Source organism: Syngnathoides biaculeatus, chromosome 14, assembly GCF_019802595.1.
Source record: "Syngnathoides biaculeatus isolate LvHL_M chromosome 14, ASM1980259v1, whole genome shotgun sequence".
NCBI lineage: Eukaryota > Metazoa > Chordata > Actinopteri > Syngnathiformes > Syngnathidae > Syngnathoides > Syngnathoides biaculeatus.
Genome location: NC_084653.1, coordinates 19,396,202 through 19,414,225, shown reverse-complemented (window position 1 = coordinate 19,414,225; position 18,024 = coordinate 19,396,202). Strand labels below are relative to the sequence as shown.

At 42.5% G+C, this 18,024-nt stretch overlaps 1 protein-coding gene across 1 annotated transcript; it reads right to left on the bottom strand.

Annotated features, from left to right (window-relative positions):
- Positions 1-212: 212 nt before the first annotated feature.
- On the bottom strand, positions 213-17,574 carry LOC133512332 (TBC1 domain family member 8). The gene is made up of 20 exons (XM_061841853.1): positions 17,023-17,574; positions 14,871-14,981; positions 14,629-14,747; positions 13,607-13,835; positions 12,601-12,841; positions 11,102-11,309; positions 9,234-9,431; positions 8,315-8,464; positions 7,533-7,683; positions 6,943-7,157; positions 6,555-6,672; positions 5,939-6,224; positions 5,567-5,705; positions 4,218-4,316; positions 4,058-4,126; positions 3,458-3,722; positions 2,140-2,205; positions 1,952-2,050; positions 1,738-1,868; positions 213-814 (listed from the first exon to the last, which is right to left on the bottom strand). The coding sequence occupies exons 1-20, from the start codon at positions 17,147-17,149 to the stop codon at positions 473-475; spliced, it is 3,363 nt and encodes a 1,120-aa protein (XP_061697837.1). The 5' UTR covers positions 17,150-17,574; the 3' UTR covers positions 213-472.
- Positions 17,575-18,024: the final 450 nt, after the last annotated feature.

Genomic DNA, 18,024 nt, shown 5'->3' with positions numbered 1-18,024 from the left:
GGGGGGGCAGCAATACGCTTCCGTATGTAAAGGCATAATATTCCAAGAAAATAAATAAATACATAATTTAAGGTTGTTTTTTTTTTGCTGAACTTTATAGTCCAGGGATCTTTTTGAAATGTATTAAATGATTTTTTTTCAAATAGGTTTTTGTACTTTTCTCTGCCTTTATGTTATGTAACGGGACATTTTTTCCATAAAAAAAGAGCACCTTCTCATTGTCGAAAGCATACATTTTATTTTAAAAAACAAAAAAAGACAAATCCAGTGTTTTGCTGTTATGATAAAGTTTTGTGCACAGTTTGGCTCCAGGTAGTGGAAAAACAAACAAAGAAAAAAAAAAACATGTGAAGGTGCATGCAGGCTGAGAAATTACGCAAGTTAAAAAATATTTGTGTAGAAAAATTGTAATTACCTCACAGTGAATTTCGAAGGCGTTAGTCTATTTGGACGGATGGGCCAACGACTTGCCCTAGCGGCGGGGGGCGTGCTGCAGGGCGAGCAGCGGCGCCCTCTGTTGGTACTGCTTCTCTTTGGCGGCAGCAATGCGGCCCGTCAGGTCGCACGCTTTCTCCAGGAAGTTAACTAGCGTCTGCTCGGTCAGCACAGACGCCAGGATCTGCGCCAGGCTTACGGTCCACTCGCTCTCGGGTACCGGCGACCGGTCCCGGTCCGGTCCCGCCGGCCTGGCGGTGGCCTCGCCGATCTGCAAGACCAGGCTGGTGACCTTGGCGATGGCCTGGAAGAGCTCGTTCTCGTCGGGGTCGCCGTGGAACAAGCTGCACAGCGCCTTGCTCAGCTGGATGAACTCGCGCTGACGACACACAAAATTCAACTTTACAATTATACTCAAAATATTCATTTTTTTACCGTGGGGCGGAAGAAAAAAAACAAATCTGACCTTATTTTAAATTCTTATTCTAAAGACATTTTTCCTCCTCCCAAAAAAATCTGACTTAATTCTTCATACATTGCAACTGATCTTAACAAAATTGTCATAATTCTTTTCTTGGAAAAAAAAATGTTTAAGCCCATAAAAATGTAATGACTAAAATATCAAATTCATGACTTTAAATTACAAACAGTGAACAATTCAACATATTGTTTATAAAAAAGACAGATTTAATTGAATAAATACTAATAAATTAAATAAGTCTTATTAATATTATTAATTAAACTAAATCAAGATGTGAAGAAAATTTATAATTTAAAATCAAAATCAATTCTAAAAGTGAACTGCATTTTTTGTAATTAAAAAAAATGATCCAACATTTAAAGAACAAATATTTTTGAAAATCTAAAAAAAAAACACATTTTGTAAAAACAAATATTGTTAATAGGCAAGATTAAAAGATTAAATTATGTTTTTAATGTTAACACACATACATTTTAAAAGTATTATAGTTCAAATATAAGACAAAGAGTTGCATTAAACAATTAAATGAGGAATTCTGTAACAATCTGACATTTAAATTCACACTGAATTAAAATTGAAATGAATAGAATAAGTAGTTAAAAACTAAAATCCAAATAAATTTTTGTTTTAGTAGTTCTCAACAATGAAATATAAGGACGGAATTATATCAAATATTTTAATAACTAGACATTTATTTGGCAAATAATTCATAGTATATTATATATAGTATATACGTAGTACTTAGTATAGTCATAGCTTTACGTGTACTTTCATTTGTTTGTATGCGCACAGTGAAACGATAATATAAGAGTTTATAATACCTGGTTCATGAGGGGGAGGGGCTGGTGGCTGTTCTTCTCCTTGTCTTTGGCCACCCCCAAGTCCTGCAGCATCCGCTTCAACTGCTCCTGGTAGTCCTTGGCCTCCCCTTTCCCGTCGGCGCGTCCTTCCTCTGAGGCGACAAACGCCACAACGAGAAGGTAACGCAAGTGCACAACCGAGCCCATCTCTCCATCACATCCATCTTCATCCCACCTGAGGCCCCGCCCACGCAGAGAGGTCTGCTCGAAGACACCGGCGCCGTTTTCATCCCAGACGAGGATGAGGGCGAGCGTTCCTCGCCGTCTGTGAGAACTGCCAAGAAAAAAAAACAACAACATTGGGAAAAAAATTATGGTTGGGGTGAGCGGCGCAAAAGCGAGGAAGGGAAGGAAAAGACTCACCAGGGGGCAAGTGAAGGCGGTACAGCAGCTTCACCTTGTCGCTCAGATCCCCGCAGTACAAAATGTCTGATACGACAAAAAAAACGACAATCATAATACAAAGATTATTTTACATTTGAGACAAGGCGAGTGACATTTGACGTTTTTTGACCACTCCTCAACTTTCCCACTTTTGAATTGCCTCTGTGCCTGACTGCTTTTTTCACGTGTGGCAAGTATCAATGAGAAGAATACCGTAATTACAGACCGACAAGAGCACACCTGGTTATAAGTGCCCACATTGAAACACGAGATATTTACAACGAAAGACGGTACACAGAAAGAGTTAAACGCTAGCGCTGTCTCGCTAACGCTAAGGTCGCGCTAACGCTAGCCTTAGCGCCGCGCTAACACTAAGGCTAGCGCTGCGCTAACAGGGCCGGTTAAAACAAAAACATACTGCTAAAAATCACTGAGACACGGCAGTAACACACTAGCGCAGCGCTTAGTAGGCCAGACCACTGATTTAAAAAAAAAAAAAATGGATAGCTCATTGCCCACCAAAACTGAAGTCACCAAAAGCAGATATACGCCATCTTGATATTCCCAAAACAACCATCCCGACCTGTGCGTTAATCGCCAGTTTCGTGGCTGTGATAAAATATTCCACAGGTAAGTTAGAAAGATTCACTTTGACACTGTTTAAGTTTGTTTGTGGGGTTTTTTTTTTCCTGATGCGCTTAATTCATTTGAACAAAGTTTTGCTGTTCACTGTTCACTCTCTGTTTCACCTTTATAGGCCGACGGTTTGTCATGAAAAAGCGATGTCAATATTTTCCCAAACGTCATCAGTGGATAAGCAAGAAAACACATTTTCTGTGAAATTTTTGATGAATTTCATAATACAGAACTCTGCAAAGTGAATTTGATTTTCAAATCTGTCTGAAATAGGACGTCGCAGAGACAACAAATGAACATTGCGTTTAGCATGTATTTTCCCATTGCGAGTCCTGACTTCCCAAAATGTATCTGACTGATAGACTTAAAATTGAATGTTTTTATGACCAAAAAATGCTTAGTTTTTTGGTATGTTATGATGAAAGTGCTTCACAGCGTATTTTGGGAAAAGTTAACATGTCACGAAAATCGGGCCCTCGGTAATATGCAAGGTTTCTTGCTAGTCACGGTGTTGTATGTCTTTCCTTTGCACTTCGCCTTTTTTGGCTTACCAAGTCGAATTGAAAATCCTTTGTGTTACCAGAACTGAAAAAATGTCAACCTCACACCACCGGTTTTAATTCTACATGCCAAACTTTGAGGAAAACCCCACTCGACCCACCTAGCCAGAGGGCAAAGTCCCTGAAGGAGAGCAGATGATGTCCTTCTGAGTCCAAAAGGGCGAAGGTGCGCCGGGCCAAGGCGTCGGCATTCCGCTGGGCGCCGCCCGCCGGCCACGGGGCGAGCAGCCCGTACAGGCTCTTGAACTGCGCCAGGTCCAGTCGGTACTGCCGCTCCAAGTAGGAGGCGCCGCGTCGCCACGACGCCGCCTCGGCCGCAGCCACCGCGCTGGTGTCGCCCCAGTACAGACTGATGAAATGCTCCGTCTGGGATGGGAAGGCGGGATGATGATGATGACACAAGGTGAGACCGACACAAATTCAAGGATGTAATATTGCAATAAGAAAATTGTACTTTCTGGAGATGAAAAGATGTCATTTTTTATTTCAAAAATACCCGCGTGATGAACAGACATCAGACGCCGCTCCAGTCACATGACACCATTTGACTTTTTTAGTTTTTGGTTCTGATTGCACATTGGATTTTCTATATAATTTTAAAGCACATTTATCACTATTTCATGACTATTTTTAGGTTCGTGATCACCAACGCAGTTTTTAAAAATGATTACAATCATCTGAAGTGTTTAAGAACGATATACCTTAAAGAGGTCATAAACGTCCGCCAGGTCTTCCGCGGGGATGGAAACGTCCGGCGTCACCACTCTCAACTTTCAATACACACACCAACATTGCAATTAACATTTTTATTAAAAAAAAAAAAATATATATATATATATATTTTCACACATCTTTTCTCACAGCATTTTCTTTGGTGGTGTCTTCGTGCGCCTGCAGAACTTGAATCCGGTGTCGACAGCGAAGCCTCTCGATCTTCCTCACTGTTAGATCGCCGAACCTCTGACCAGGAAATTACATTAAAAGACTTTTATGTTGGAGGGGAAATCCATGTCTTTTATTTTGACAGAGACAGCGATAGTGTATTCATTGTTAATTACCAGTTGGCTAACTCTCCATTTTGGAAGCTAACAGATTTGAGTGGGTTTGTCTTCTCCATCATATTAGCATTATTACCACAGAAGGTAGTACCATAATTCCCGGCCTACAAGCCGCGACTTTTTTCACATGCTTTCAACCCTGCGGTTTATGCGGTGATGCGGCTAATATGTGCATTTTTGTCTAACAGCCGCAAGGGGGCACTCGAGTGGAAAAGGTAAGAACGAGACCGTCGGAATATATGTGCCGTGGAAGTGACTTTTATTGGCCTTGTTAGCGGTACGCTAGTGTTAGGGCTGTGCTAGCGTGTTGCTGCTGTGTTACTGGCATGTCTCAGTGATATTTACCAGTAAGTTTTATTTTAACCGGCCCTGTTAGTGTTAGTGTTAGCATCAGCGCTAGCATTAGTGCCACACTGGCGCTGTACGAGCGTTAAACTCTTTCTGTGTACTGTCTTTGTAAATATCTTGTGTTTCAATGTGGGTACTTGCGGCTTTTACACAGCTGCGGCGTATGTACAATATGTATCAAATGCTATTTCCTTTACAAATGTACTCGGTGAAGCTTATAACCAGGTGCGCTCTGTAGGCCGGGAATTATGGTATTCATAGTCACTTTATGAATGCATTTACTCAAGGTAACTTGTATATAATGAATGTAAATGACTTTTTCTGTAAGTTTTAAATGGGCTATGCTTCCTGGTAAGCCGACTGTTAGCATTTTTAGCACTGATGAGAGCTGGCAAAATCATTTACAGAATACTTTTTAAAACGCTCTTTACAAAAAAAATATTGTTTTAGATCAAATGGCTTCTTTCACAGCTGACTGTTAGCACACCTGCTAACATGCATGACATGCCCGCCCAATAATTAAATAAAAGACATCATAATCATCTGTTTTAAGAAACCAAGGCTTTCGGTTTAGCCAACTGTTAGGATTTTTAGCACAGATGGTCGGTACCATGATTTTTTTTAAGATGGATAAAAACACCTTTTAAGAATCTGTCAGTGCTGTAAAACTATCAGTACTAGTAGTGGGAGAGCATACATGAAGTGCAATCTCTCTTCATATAACATCTGGCTTGATGTATATAATCTTCAATACTTTTTCTTCTAACTAGCTCACCAGTTAGCTGCTAGCCACAAGTGACTCACTTCATTGGCGTCACTGATAAGTTGTGTTATGTTTGTCTGGCCCGGAGCAGGAGTATCCGCCATCTTGTTGCCGCCATCTGCAGGAAGCTGAAAGAATTCGGCGAGATCCGACTGGTCGCTTACGACATGCTCCAGAAAACTGCAACAGGCCAATAGGTAGGGTCAATGTACGCATTTGAGGTGAGGCTAACATCATAAATGAAAAAATTCAAGCGCTTGTGGGTGATTTTTTTTTGCATTGTGAAGTACTCCAGGTGCTCAAAACTAGACCACTCCCTGCTTTTTCACATTCCCACTTTTAATACGACTGATACCTGTGAATTTCCAGACCGTCATCATCCCTGTGGATTTAACCGCAATCACTTGTAGTACCTAGCAAGGACCAGAAGCGCCTGTCCGTCGTCAACTCGGGCGCAAAGGCTGGCGGCGTTGGCCTGCAGCACGGCCAGAGCCAGTTGGAAGATGGCCTTGATGCCGTGGAAGAAGAACCAGTCTACTACACGGATGGCACTGTGGAAGGGAAGTACGCTGACAAAGATGGTCAAGAACCAGGAGAGGGACACCGAAGACAAAGTGGAAAGGTCCGGAAAATGATCAGTCAGATCGGGGAGACACTCGCTGATCAACTGCTCGAACACTGACTGGTCCACTTGGGCACCTGCAAGGGAGGAAAGCCAAAGAAATCCTCATTCAGTCATTGCAATGCTAATGCTAGCATGTTGCCATTTGGTCAATTCTCGTTATTAATCAAAAATAGCTACAGGGCAAGATGGGAAATCCTAACCGGTCTTCCTAACTACCTTTAGTATTTAGGTTAGTATCTTACTTATGTTAGCATACCCACTGTTAGCATTTGAAAGTGATCAAATGTCATTAGAAATAATATGTAACTGCAGCGTGGAATGCAAAATCGTAGCCAGTCTGCCAGTACTTTCCTCACGCTAAAGATGAACCAAGTGCTAACACTAGCTAATAACCCCCCGCTTACCGATCACCCGGCGGTTGAAATAGTCGGGAAGCATCCGCTCGCAGACGGCCACCAGCAGCCAGAATGCTTCTTCTTCTTTGGCGTAGAGAAGGAGCACTGATGCCAGGATGTTCATCGACTAGCATCAGAAAGCTAAGTGTTAGCGTAGCAACTGATGACATTAGCGTTTAGGCAATTCTTAACAAAAATTGTACATGACCGCAAGGTAAGATGTAAAATGGTTACAAAACTACCTAAGCACATTTTGTGCGAGCAACTGGAGATCTTGCTAAGTGTTAGCATGACAAATGTTAGCATACCAATTGTGGGTATATTACCATTCAGCGAATCCTCCTCGACTGCCTGACTAAAATAGGCCATAAAATCTCACCAATATTGTCAGACATACCTGACAGTATCCGATTTTGGGGTTGCGATGGGCATAAGCGGTGAGTACGCGCCGTAGCGCGGCGATGCCGGTGGGGTTCTGGAATGCCGGATGGTCCGGTAGGGAGCGGTGGAGGTCCCGTTCGATTTCGTCTGTGGTCAGGCTGGTCTGGCCCATGGACGTCTGCACCAGGGTGGCATAGTAGCCCGGGTGCGAGTCCAGATCGGAAGATGCGTCTGCGGGAGGAAAAAAATAAAACGTGTTGGTACTCGGATTGTAGCATTTAGCATCTTCGGTTAAGAAATTGTCAACACCTTGGTAATATTCACTTGGTAACATTTTCACAAGCAGTAAGAGACTAAAAGTTGTTTTATCCTCACAAATCTTCTTCAAATTGCTATCTTGCTATATGTCAGCATAAAAAATGATTTGAATTTATCAATTCTAATTAGAAACAATAAACAACAACAGCGCAACATGTGGAGTCCCCACCAACGCTTCCAAGGCTGCTATTTTGCCAATCGTTACCACAGCAACTGTTAGCATGTTAGCATCCCATGCGCTGATCGTGAGCAATTTCATATAGAAAGTGGATGGCTTGTCCTTCTCACCCGAGAGCGTCATCCACAGCTCACCCCGCAGTGACTCGGGTATCCCCATGGCGACCAGCCGCTGGACCTTGTCGGTGCGAAACATGTGGACGCCGCGGCCAAACTCAGCGAAGTGATCTTCCCACATCTTCTCTTTCACTGCCTCCATTTTCTGAACAAATCCACGATATGGGAACGATATCGGATATTTTGCCATCGTAGCCAATAGTATCGCCATGCAGCGTTTGTGCGATAATTATAAGAAAACCATCTGCGATACGTCAGGATATTTGGTATACATCAATTAGCGATGGGACTCACGGAATCACTCATGAAAAGATATTTTGCAATGTCAATAGTATCAATCAATACGTATAGCAATTCTGCAATAAACTGATGTATCGTAAGAACTACAGTATAGAAGGTTGAAACCGCAAATTTATGTACACTATTTTTTTTCACTCCCTGTCTGACATTAAATCAGACTAAATTTATTCTGTTTTAGGTCAGTTAGGATAACAACATTTATTTCCATTTGTTAACTGCCAGAAGTCCAAAGTTTATATAGAGTAAGATTACCTACAAACAATTTGGAAAAGCTCAAAAATAAGGCTCAACCTGCTCATTCTTTTGATTTATTTAAGATATATTTAAATTGAAAGCACACTTTGACCAAATGATGTGGCGACTGTGTCATGAGCAATATTGCGCACTAAGATTTAAAAGTAAAGCGCTTGGGACGCCCTATGTGTGCTAATACTAATGATTGGCACTTTTGTATTGATGCGGCTACTTTAGCTCACCTTGTCGTCGTTATTTCCCGGAGTGTTGTACTGGAAAGCTGTCACGAGCGCTTCACTATTGACAGTGTTCCGAAGGACCTGCTCCTCCATCTCCTCCTCATCCGAGCACGCAGTGTCGTAGTAGAACGTGTAGTACGGACTGGGGGAGCACTGATGAGAAACGGGAACGTCAACAACACGCTAGCGTAAATCGTGGGTGAGCAGAATTTCTTAAATCTGCCCCACCGACCATTTACGTCACGGGTGTCAAACTCAAGGCCCGGGGGCCAGATCCGGCCCGCCGAGGCAAATCATGTGTACCAACTTCCATGATTTTTGTTCAAATCTGTACCATAATCTCCAACTGTCATATCACAAATGATGACGAGGGATTGCAAACACCAACAATAGTTGAAAAACCCGTTACCTTGATTTCTGATTCCAAAACTGGTTCCTAAATTTCATGTATAAATTGAATGATGGCTCAATTCAAGCAGTCATAATGGCCCTCTGACAGAAAGCGTAACTACAATGTGGCCCGCGCTAAAAATGACTTTGACACCCCTGATTTACATGATCAAGAGTTCTGTAATGTTACATTAATTGAGCTATTTTTCCCCAAAATTGTTCACATTTTTTTATTTAGGCATTAATTTCATTTAGTAAATTAATAAAAAAAAAAAAACAAGTGCTGTTTTCATAAAAAAATGGGGAACAGGTTTCCCCCCAAAATTCTGCAAATAGGTGAATTAGCAAATGCCGAACCGCTATGCCGCTAATAATTTATGTATTATTAAACGTACCATTCCATTTATTATCTCATGTAATTGATTTAATCTGTATACATACTTTAAATACTTAGTGAAATCAACAATTTGACTAATATATTTCGCTACTTTTTGTTTTTTGATCAAATAACTGCCGAACAAGCATACGGTACCGCAGTCCTCGTGGCGTGTCGGCTGCCGCGAAAGGCCGACTGCTTGAGGTGCAGCGAGCGCAGCCTGCACTCCAGACTCTCCACCAGGTCGTCACGGTCCTGGAGCTCGATGAGCTGGAAGGCCTTCTTGGAGCGCACGCTGACGATCATCGGGTTGGGAAGGGCGCACGTGCTCTCTGCCTTCTCCACAGACAGCACCTGGTAGCATTTGAGGAAGTCTTTTTTTTTTTTTTTTTTTTTTTAAATAGTACTGCAATTGTCAGCAGAATCAAACTACAAGCAAGAAAGAGTCTAGAAAAAAAATAGCTGACCATAGGAAAAGATACAAAAAAATAAATAAAAAAAAAATCACCAATGTGCCCATTTTCACCATTTGAACTAAAGTTCCTATCTGGCTATATGTTAGCATACCACTTTATGTATATTGGCATTTGATCAAAACTCATTTGAAACAAGATCTGAGTACATGTCAAGAGATGAAATCCTCATCTGTAACAGTATAGAGCTCGTACACCTACGCCATCATCTCGCGTCACTGGCCGGAAGTGCCGGTCAAACAAACCACTCATCAATGCTAAGTCGGTTGGAGACGACGCGAAAATACATCTCATAGCATGATGCCCAGAGTTTTGTCCGATACCGTTAAACATTTAGAAGGTGATAATAAACGAAGGTATGTGGAAAAATGACTTCAAGTCAATGTTTTCACCGATAAGAAATTGGTCTGCTAGCCCGCTTCTGCTCGTCTTGGACAACTGGACCTACGCATGGATCTGGTGAGTAAGTCGTTGAGATTTACACGGAAGAGTTTGAATGTGTAGAAAAGTCTAGACGCATACAAATACTTTGTTGCTGGATCTGTTCTCAATCAAGAATAAATCCCACATAGTGATAGAGCCACTCGGATTTTTTCAATACAAATACCAATATTTAAATAAATGACCCCTGCTTTTACACAAACTCGCATTCATTAATTATGATTGGAAAAAAAAAAGACAGCGAATTGGCTCCTCGTACATGGAGGCGCGTTACGGCCACAAGTTAAACTTTGGTAAACTTCTCTGTGACAGACTTTTCTTTTTTTTTAATATGCATTGCTCTCAAATGTGTCCAATGCGTATTTAAAAAAAGAAAATGAACCGCTGGGATAGGCTTCAGCCCCCGTACACGGAAGCACATTGCGGCCACACAACCTATGTAAACCTCTGTGTGACCGACTGTTTATTTCTTTTTTTAAAGGACTCATTTGAGAACAATGCATATTAAAAAAAAAAAACATCTGTCGGGCAGAAGTTTACCTAAGATTAACCTGTGGCCGCAACACACTTTGTGTACATTGGTGACAACTCTGTCTTTTTTTTTTTTTTTTTAAACGCATCTTTCTTAAATCAATCCAATGAATTTAAATAATTCCTACCTGAAGTGAAATGATCGCATAACACGGTCGTGTGTATTTGGTTGGGCACCATCCATCACGTTTAATTGCCAAAAATCCATCGATCTTTTCTGCTCTTTTCAGCTGCTATTCCATAGAATGATCTCTTTGAATTTCTGTCTCGTCTGTTGTGACAAATAACAGCACAACAAGTCTCGGCCATTGTGTATGTTCTGATCCGGTTCAATGTCCCCCACGCTGTCAAGCAGCTCTTTTTGACCGGCTATACGGCGCCGTGAAAATGGTGACGTCATGTGCACGAGCTCTATAGCCTATCAACTGTTACAATTATATAGCATGTGAGATTAACTTCTAGCACCTTTCGTACTTGGATCGCGATCTTGCTACTGTGTTAGCATATTAACTGCTATTATGTTAGCCTTTTATCAATTCTCACTAGACACAGCGCAACAATAAAAGTTCAAATTCTCGCCTCCGAGAGGGGAATAAGTAGAAGGCACTGTCCCTCCTCTCGGCTAGAGAAGCACAAGTAGTTGTCGGTGGTGTAGAGCGTGCCGGCCGTGTGGCAGCGGGCGTGGGGCGTCCACACCGAGCACGACGCCACCTCGTGCAGCCTCTCGGCGCGAGGGAGGCGGAACAGGGCCAGCACGTACTCACGCAATGCCTGCTCCTCCAGGACCCTAAACAGAAGATCATGACTTTGAGATTTCAGCCCCTGGAGCTAGCGTCACTTATCCATCCATCCATTTTTTGAGTCGCTTATCCTCACGATGGTCGCAGGACACATAGAGACAGACAACAGTCGCACTCACAATCATACCTCAGGGCAATTTAGAGTCTCTAATTAATGCAGATTTTTAGGGTCGTGGCAGGAAACCAGAGTGCCCGGAGAAAACCCACGCAGGCACGGGGAGAACATGCAAACTCCACGCAGGCCAGGCCGGGATTCGAATCCTGGTCCTCAGAACTGTGAGGCCAACACTAACTGGTCACTCCACTGTGCCACCAACTTCACCTATCACCATGAAATTTGTTAAGTATATATTTGGAGTGGAAGTAACTTTTACCGGTATGTTTTTTGTTAACCAGCCCCGTTAGCGCTGTGCTAGCATTAGTACTGAGCTACCGTGTTGGTGCTGTGTTACTGCCGCGTCTCAGTGATTTTCACCGGTGTTTTTTTTTTTACCAGCCCTGTTAGCGCTGTGCTAGCGTGTTGTTGCTTTGGTACTGCCACGTCTCAGCGATTTCTACCGGTGTTTATTTTTAACCGGCCCTGTTAGCGCCGTGCTAGCGTGTTGCTGCTGTGGTACTGCCGCGTCTCAGTCACTTTTACCGGTATGTTTTTTTTTAACCAGCCCTGTGCTAGCATTAGCGCTGAGCTAGCGTGTTGCTGCGGTGTTACTGCCGCGTCTCAGGGACTTTTACCGGTATGTTTTTTTAACCAGTCCTGTTAGCGCTGTGCTAGTGTTAGCGCTGAGGTAGCGTGTTCCTGCTGTGTTACTGCCGCATCTCAGTGATTTCTACCGATGTTTTTTTTAACCAGCCCTGTTAGCGCTGTGCTAGCATGTTGCTGCTGTGGTACTGCCGAGTCCCAGTGACTTTTACCGGTATGTTTTTTTTTTTTTAACCGGCCCTGTTAGTGCTGTGCTAGCGTTAGCGCTGTGCTAGCGTATTGCTGCTGTGTTATTGCCGCGTTACAGGTACTATTTGGAAAGAAAGGCTAAGGTATATGATTAAAACTTTGAAAACTGTTTCTGTGTACCGCCTTTGTAAATATCTCGTGTTTCAATGTTGGCACATGCGCCTTGTGTATGTACCAATTGCTTTTTCTTTTAAAAATGTACTTGATGAGGCTTATAATCAGGTGCGCTCTGTAGTCCGGAAATGACAGTACTCCTACAAGACTTGTCAGATTACTACTAAATGTGAAGCAGACATACAAATTGGTAATAGTAAACTATAAAGTCTGACCTCTTGGTGATGCGAGTCGGCTGCTGCAGCACTCGATCGAGCTCCAGGCCTTCGCTGTCCAGCAGCCGGCGCAGGGCGATGTCAGCCAGCTGCCCCAACACCCCGAAGGCCTCGTCCAGGTTGAGGAACATCGAGAAGTCCCTCTGCCGCCGCCTCGTGCTCACCCGGACGGCCTCCGTCATGAAGCCGCCGGAGATCCGCTCCAGTCGAATCACGTCCGCCCAGGGAATCACAAACTTGACTGCGAAAAGAAGGCGAGAACGTCACAGTAGTGCCGCGCTCTCGTATGCTGAAGGGCCTCATCTAATTTTCAAAACGCACAAATGGGTCGGAAGATTTGTTGATCAGGTTAAGAAATGTATGTGGTATGTCATATATTTGTCTTTCTTTAATTAGACACATTCTTATTTAAATTTACTATTAATAAACCAAACGTGAAATTAAAAATGTACAATTTGTACCTAAAATACCTAATTGTTATTAATAATACATTTAATTATGATTAAATAAAATAATTGGAAAAAATCTGATGTAATTGTAAAATTGTTTATAATTAATAATTTCATTAATCAATTACATTAAAAATAAGTGTAAAAAATTTTGATGCATAGATAAATGTGAATGTTAGTTTCCCTCAATTTTTAATCACAATTAACAAACGGGTTAAATAGGCTAAATCTGCTAAAATCAAATAACCAATTCAATCAAATACAAATGTTGTATTATTAAAATTAGATGATTATTTTAAAATTACGAACTAAATTAATACTTATGAATGTTATTTACAATTATTTTAAACCTTTAATTAACCGATTACATAATGGTAAACTGAAAATCTCTCATTATGAGAATTCAAATCAACACAATGAAAAATGTAATCAATATATTTCTGAAATAAAAAAAGAAAAGTTCAAATTTGATTGTTAAAATGGGGAACAATGAATTGTTTTAAAACGGGTCACTACGTGAGCTGAGGTTCCGCAATCTATTAAGGCGGCCTCGTCACCTTCCTTCCCGAGCAGGAAAGAGTAGAAAGCCATGTGGTTGATGCTGAGGTAGAGAAGACCCTGGCGTGGCACTCGTCCCTTCCACGTGCAGCACGAGTAGAAAGTGACCAGCTTCTCCGACGACGGCAGCCCGAAGTGCCGCTCAAACTTCAGCAGAGCCTCGCGGAACTTCTCCGGCTCGTCCTCCTGGGCGGCCTGACGACCGCGGGACTCCTCGGCGATCAGGCCCTGCACACCCACCACGAACTGGTTTATTTTCGTCACCCTTATTTTTTTCTATGGCGCAAGGTGATGGTGATGAATTACTAGCAAGGAAATCCATCTCATGACATTACATTGCGCGCACAATTCACCGATCGTCACATGGATTTCTTTTTTTGTGGATTACCATCATTTCCGGCCTACAAGACACATTATTGCTTGTTTAAAGTTATTCTGCACTTTTGTTAATAAAAAAAGGTTTACAAGGCCGGTGGCCGAGTCGCTACAGCTACTGCAATGCACTCCCAGCTTAGCTTACTCTACTACTAAAGCATGCATTTTAAGCAAAAACCAATTATATTTCTTAGAATGATTTAATTATATAGAGTTTTAAACTATACATGTATTTCTACTATGCAGTTTATTATCAGGAAAAGCTCCCAAAAAAAAAAATCTCTTTGAAATAAACATATTTTTTAGGCACGGGACGTATTATTTCATTTCCCATTAATTGTGATGGGAAAACGCGCTTCAGATTTCGAACATTTCACTTTTCAACTGGCCTTCTGGAACGGATTGTGGTGGAGAACCGAGGCACCACTGCAGATTCTTTCTCGTCATCTTTGTTTATTTCTGTTGTACAAGATCTCAGTTATTGTGACTAACTGCCAAGGAATCATCTCTTTCTAGTGAAGTTATGACATGCACACGTCGTCCAGTATGTGATTAAGCATGTAGCTGACTTTTTTTTTTTCTTTTGAGTCTGTAAATTCTTTCCGGTGGTGCCTTTCGCTTGTATTTATTCCCTTCTTTGTCCCACCTTGACTTTTCCTCTGACGAAGCTGGCCACATCCTCCTTGTTCTCAAAGATGGACAGCGAGTGCAGCAGGTTGTGCGCCAGCCAATCCCAGTGCTTGTTCACTTCCTCCATGACAGCTCCTGGACGGATTGGGAGAGGTGGCGTGCACGAAAGGAAGGAAATCGAGAACGAGATGAGTATAAAAACTCACACTTATACACACACACACACAAAAATAATGGATATGGTTCGGGTGGATTTACCGCACGCGATGATCCAACTAATCTGCGAGCCTGGGATCTGGAAGAGGATTCGAAAGGGCGTCACCCTGGCGTTGGAGTCCAGCACCGTATCCAGCGCCCCCACCAGGAGGCCTGCGCACCCAAAATTTGTCAAATCGACTTTTTTCCCCCTTTACAAAAGAGTCGCGGATCATAGCTTTAAAACACAGGTGTCAAACCCGAGGCCCGGGGGCCAGATCCGCCCCGCCGCTTGATTTTATGTGGCCCGTCAAGGCAAATCATGCGTTTTGACTGCCACGAATTTTGTTGAAATTTGTACCAAAATTTCAAATTGTCATGTCATAAATGATAACATAGAGGTATTGTGAGCATTTTTGTGTTGCCAAAATGGTTGAAAAACCCATTACCCCTGATTTCCAATTCTGAAAGTAGTTTATAAATTCCATGTGGAAATATGATGAAACGGTTAAATATTTTTATGGTTTCACAGTCATAATGGCTTTCTGAGGGAAACCAGAACTCCAATGAGGCCCGCGACAAAAATGAGTTTGAAACCCCTAATTTAAAACATATTTTCGATTACATGTCTGATGGGTGTCATCATAGGGTGAGTGGTTTTACTTTTTTCTTTTTTTAACAGTGGTTAACTTCCTTTTTTTTTTTTATACCGACAGCAGACTTGTTTTTAGGAAGAATTTTTTCTGAAGGTAAAAAAAAAAGAACTTATTTGGTCATTTCTCCCTTTCGTTATTTTCTTTTACCTTCCAAGTTGAACCGCTCGAAGGCGTGACGCCGGAGCGGCGCTAGCAACGCGCACAAAGGCCTCCGAGGGAAGGGGAACATTCCGGAATGTTTTCCCTTCCCTGGCCACCCATCAAGTCTGAAAGTAAACAACCAAGTAAACCTTTTGTGAGCTCTCTGCTTCCTAAAATATGTCAGTGCCATTCACATTTAGCTTCTTTGCCCATGACTTGGCAGCAAGGCTGGGTGAAGATTCGCCATTTTCAAGCGAAGGCCCTCGTGCAACATTTTGCATCATTTTAACTTTGAAGGGTAAAAAGAATAAATGCAAAAGTGATGCAAAAAGTGACGCCTATATTAGGGCGGATGTTGACTTGCAGGCTTTAAGTTAAGCTTAAATTCAGCATTTTTACATATATTGGCATCTTTTTTAAAATCGATGGTCACTACGTCTTCCGTTTAAAACTGGTAACTTAAGGGAAATATTTAGTTATTTATTTCAATTTTCACTTAACATTATAAAATATACTGTTAACTTTTTTGCTTGAACGTAAAAAGGAGATAAGTAATTTTACTTTAAATTATGGAAAACTATTCACTTGTATAGGCGGAACAGTGGGAGCAGCTGGAAAGCGTTAGCCTCACAGTCCTGAGGTCCCGGGTTCAATCCCCGACCCACCTGTGCGGAGTTTGAATGCCCTCCTCGTGCCTGCGTGAGTTTACTCCAGGCAACTCCGGTTTCCTCCCACATCCCAAAAACATGCAACATGAATCGGACACTCTAAATTGGCCCAAGGTGTGATTGTTGTCTGTCTCCGTGTGCCCTGTGATTGGCTGGCAACCAGTTCGGGGTGTACCCCGCCTCCTGCCCCATGACAGCTGGTATAGGCTCCAGCACTCCCACGACCCTCGTCAGGATAAGCGGCTAAGAAAACGGATGGATGGATATTCACTGTAGAAAAGTTGGGGGTAGTAATTATTTGTTGAGGTTTTTTCCATTTGATTTCGGAAGATATGCTGCTGAGCCTCAAGCTATCACTTTTTGTTACACTTTGAAAACAAAGACGTCCATTCTCTAAGATTAAACAAAAAGATAACGTTGTAAATCTGAAAAGCAAAGCAAATATTGGTTATCCGTGACGACTAAAATTGGTATCGGTATATCAGCCCTGGAAGAAAACACATTGGTCATCTCTGGACTCTCTTGGACAGGCAAAAGCAATGTGCAAATAGTTAATTATTGTCCTAAAAGAGGCATTAAATCCCAAGTATGGCAATACTTGGCAGAAATAGTCATGAAATTTCACTCGTGCGACAGCTTTGCAGACTTTGAGGAACTTGAGTCCTTTCCTTTCAGTATTGCGAGGACCTCACGGGCCAAAGCACGCCCCCCACACCCCCACCCCAGGTGCACCGCACAGGTTGTACCGACCGCTGATCCTGGCGGTGGGCTCCCCGTGGCCTCTCCTCCTCTGCAGCAGGAAGAAGTCATTGCTCCGCTCGGTGATCCAAAGCTTGAGCGCGTTCTTCAGCGCCACTTCCTCCGGGTTCAACCACATATCTCGGCAAGGGTGGGACCACCGGTGGTGGGGGCGACGAGCCTGACCGCCGCCTGGGAAGTCCACCCCGCTGGGCTAAAGCGACGACTCGTCGATCGGCTTCATTTGTGTTGTTTTTGTTTTTCCACGGGGAGTTCGAACACTTTGACGTCGGGCTCGCTCAAGTCGGGACCCAAAAAGCCGGACGCACCGATCCAAGATTTTCTCTTCAGCTCCTGAGGGGGATGTCCCACTCTGTTGCATTAATCAAAAGGCACCCACGTGTCATCAAATGGCGTCATTTGCATCGTTTATTTACGCCCTCTTTCATTTAAAATAACAAGAAAAATGAGATCGAGGTGATAAATTGAAAACTGTAGGTTCTCGAAAGGGGCTTTGAGTGAGAACTTTCACTTTAACTTTCTTCACTTCCCTATTTCATCCGCTCTCGCTTCCTCAAAGCGTCAGTTCCTCTGCTCTGATTGGCTCTTTAATGCGTCACGTGCCAAGATGCTCACGCCCACTCTCAAGCACGAAAATGATGCATGTGACTCAAAATCTTCAGTTCATACAACATCATTCATATAACAGTTTCACGTCCTATCTAAAGTTAGAGATGGCCAAATAAAGGTTTTGTAAAGTACCGAACCATTTGGGAAAATTGCTTCAGCAGTTCCATAAATTGACTTTTTCACTACTAAATTAAGCGAATGCGCAAAACAAAGAAGGTGTGTTGAGAATTAGGGTTCTAATAGATGCAAGCATATTCGGGCGTTCCTTTTTCACAATGGAAGTCACCTTGCCTGCAATTTGTATGCAAGACTTGAAAAATTGATAATAATACCATTTTAAAACGGAAATCATGTGTAACAACGTCATTATTATCGCTGAACAAT

Excerpts from the sequence above, each read along its gene's own strand:
- LOC133512332 (XM_061841853.1), bottom strand. The coding sequence starts at position 17,149 with ATGTGGTTGAACCCGGAGGAAGTGGCGCTGAAGAACGCGCTCAAGCTT. Across the intron at positions 5,706-5,938 it reads GCGCTTCTGGTCCTTGCTAG|TTTTCTGGAGCATGTCGTAA; the intron begins GTACTACAAGTG and ends GGCCTGTTGCAG. Across the intron at positions 815-1,737 it reads CCCTCCCCCTCATGAACCAG|CGCGAGTTCATCCAGCTGAG; the intron begins GTATTATAAACT and ends GTGTGTCGTCAG.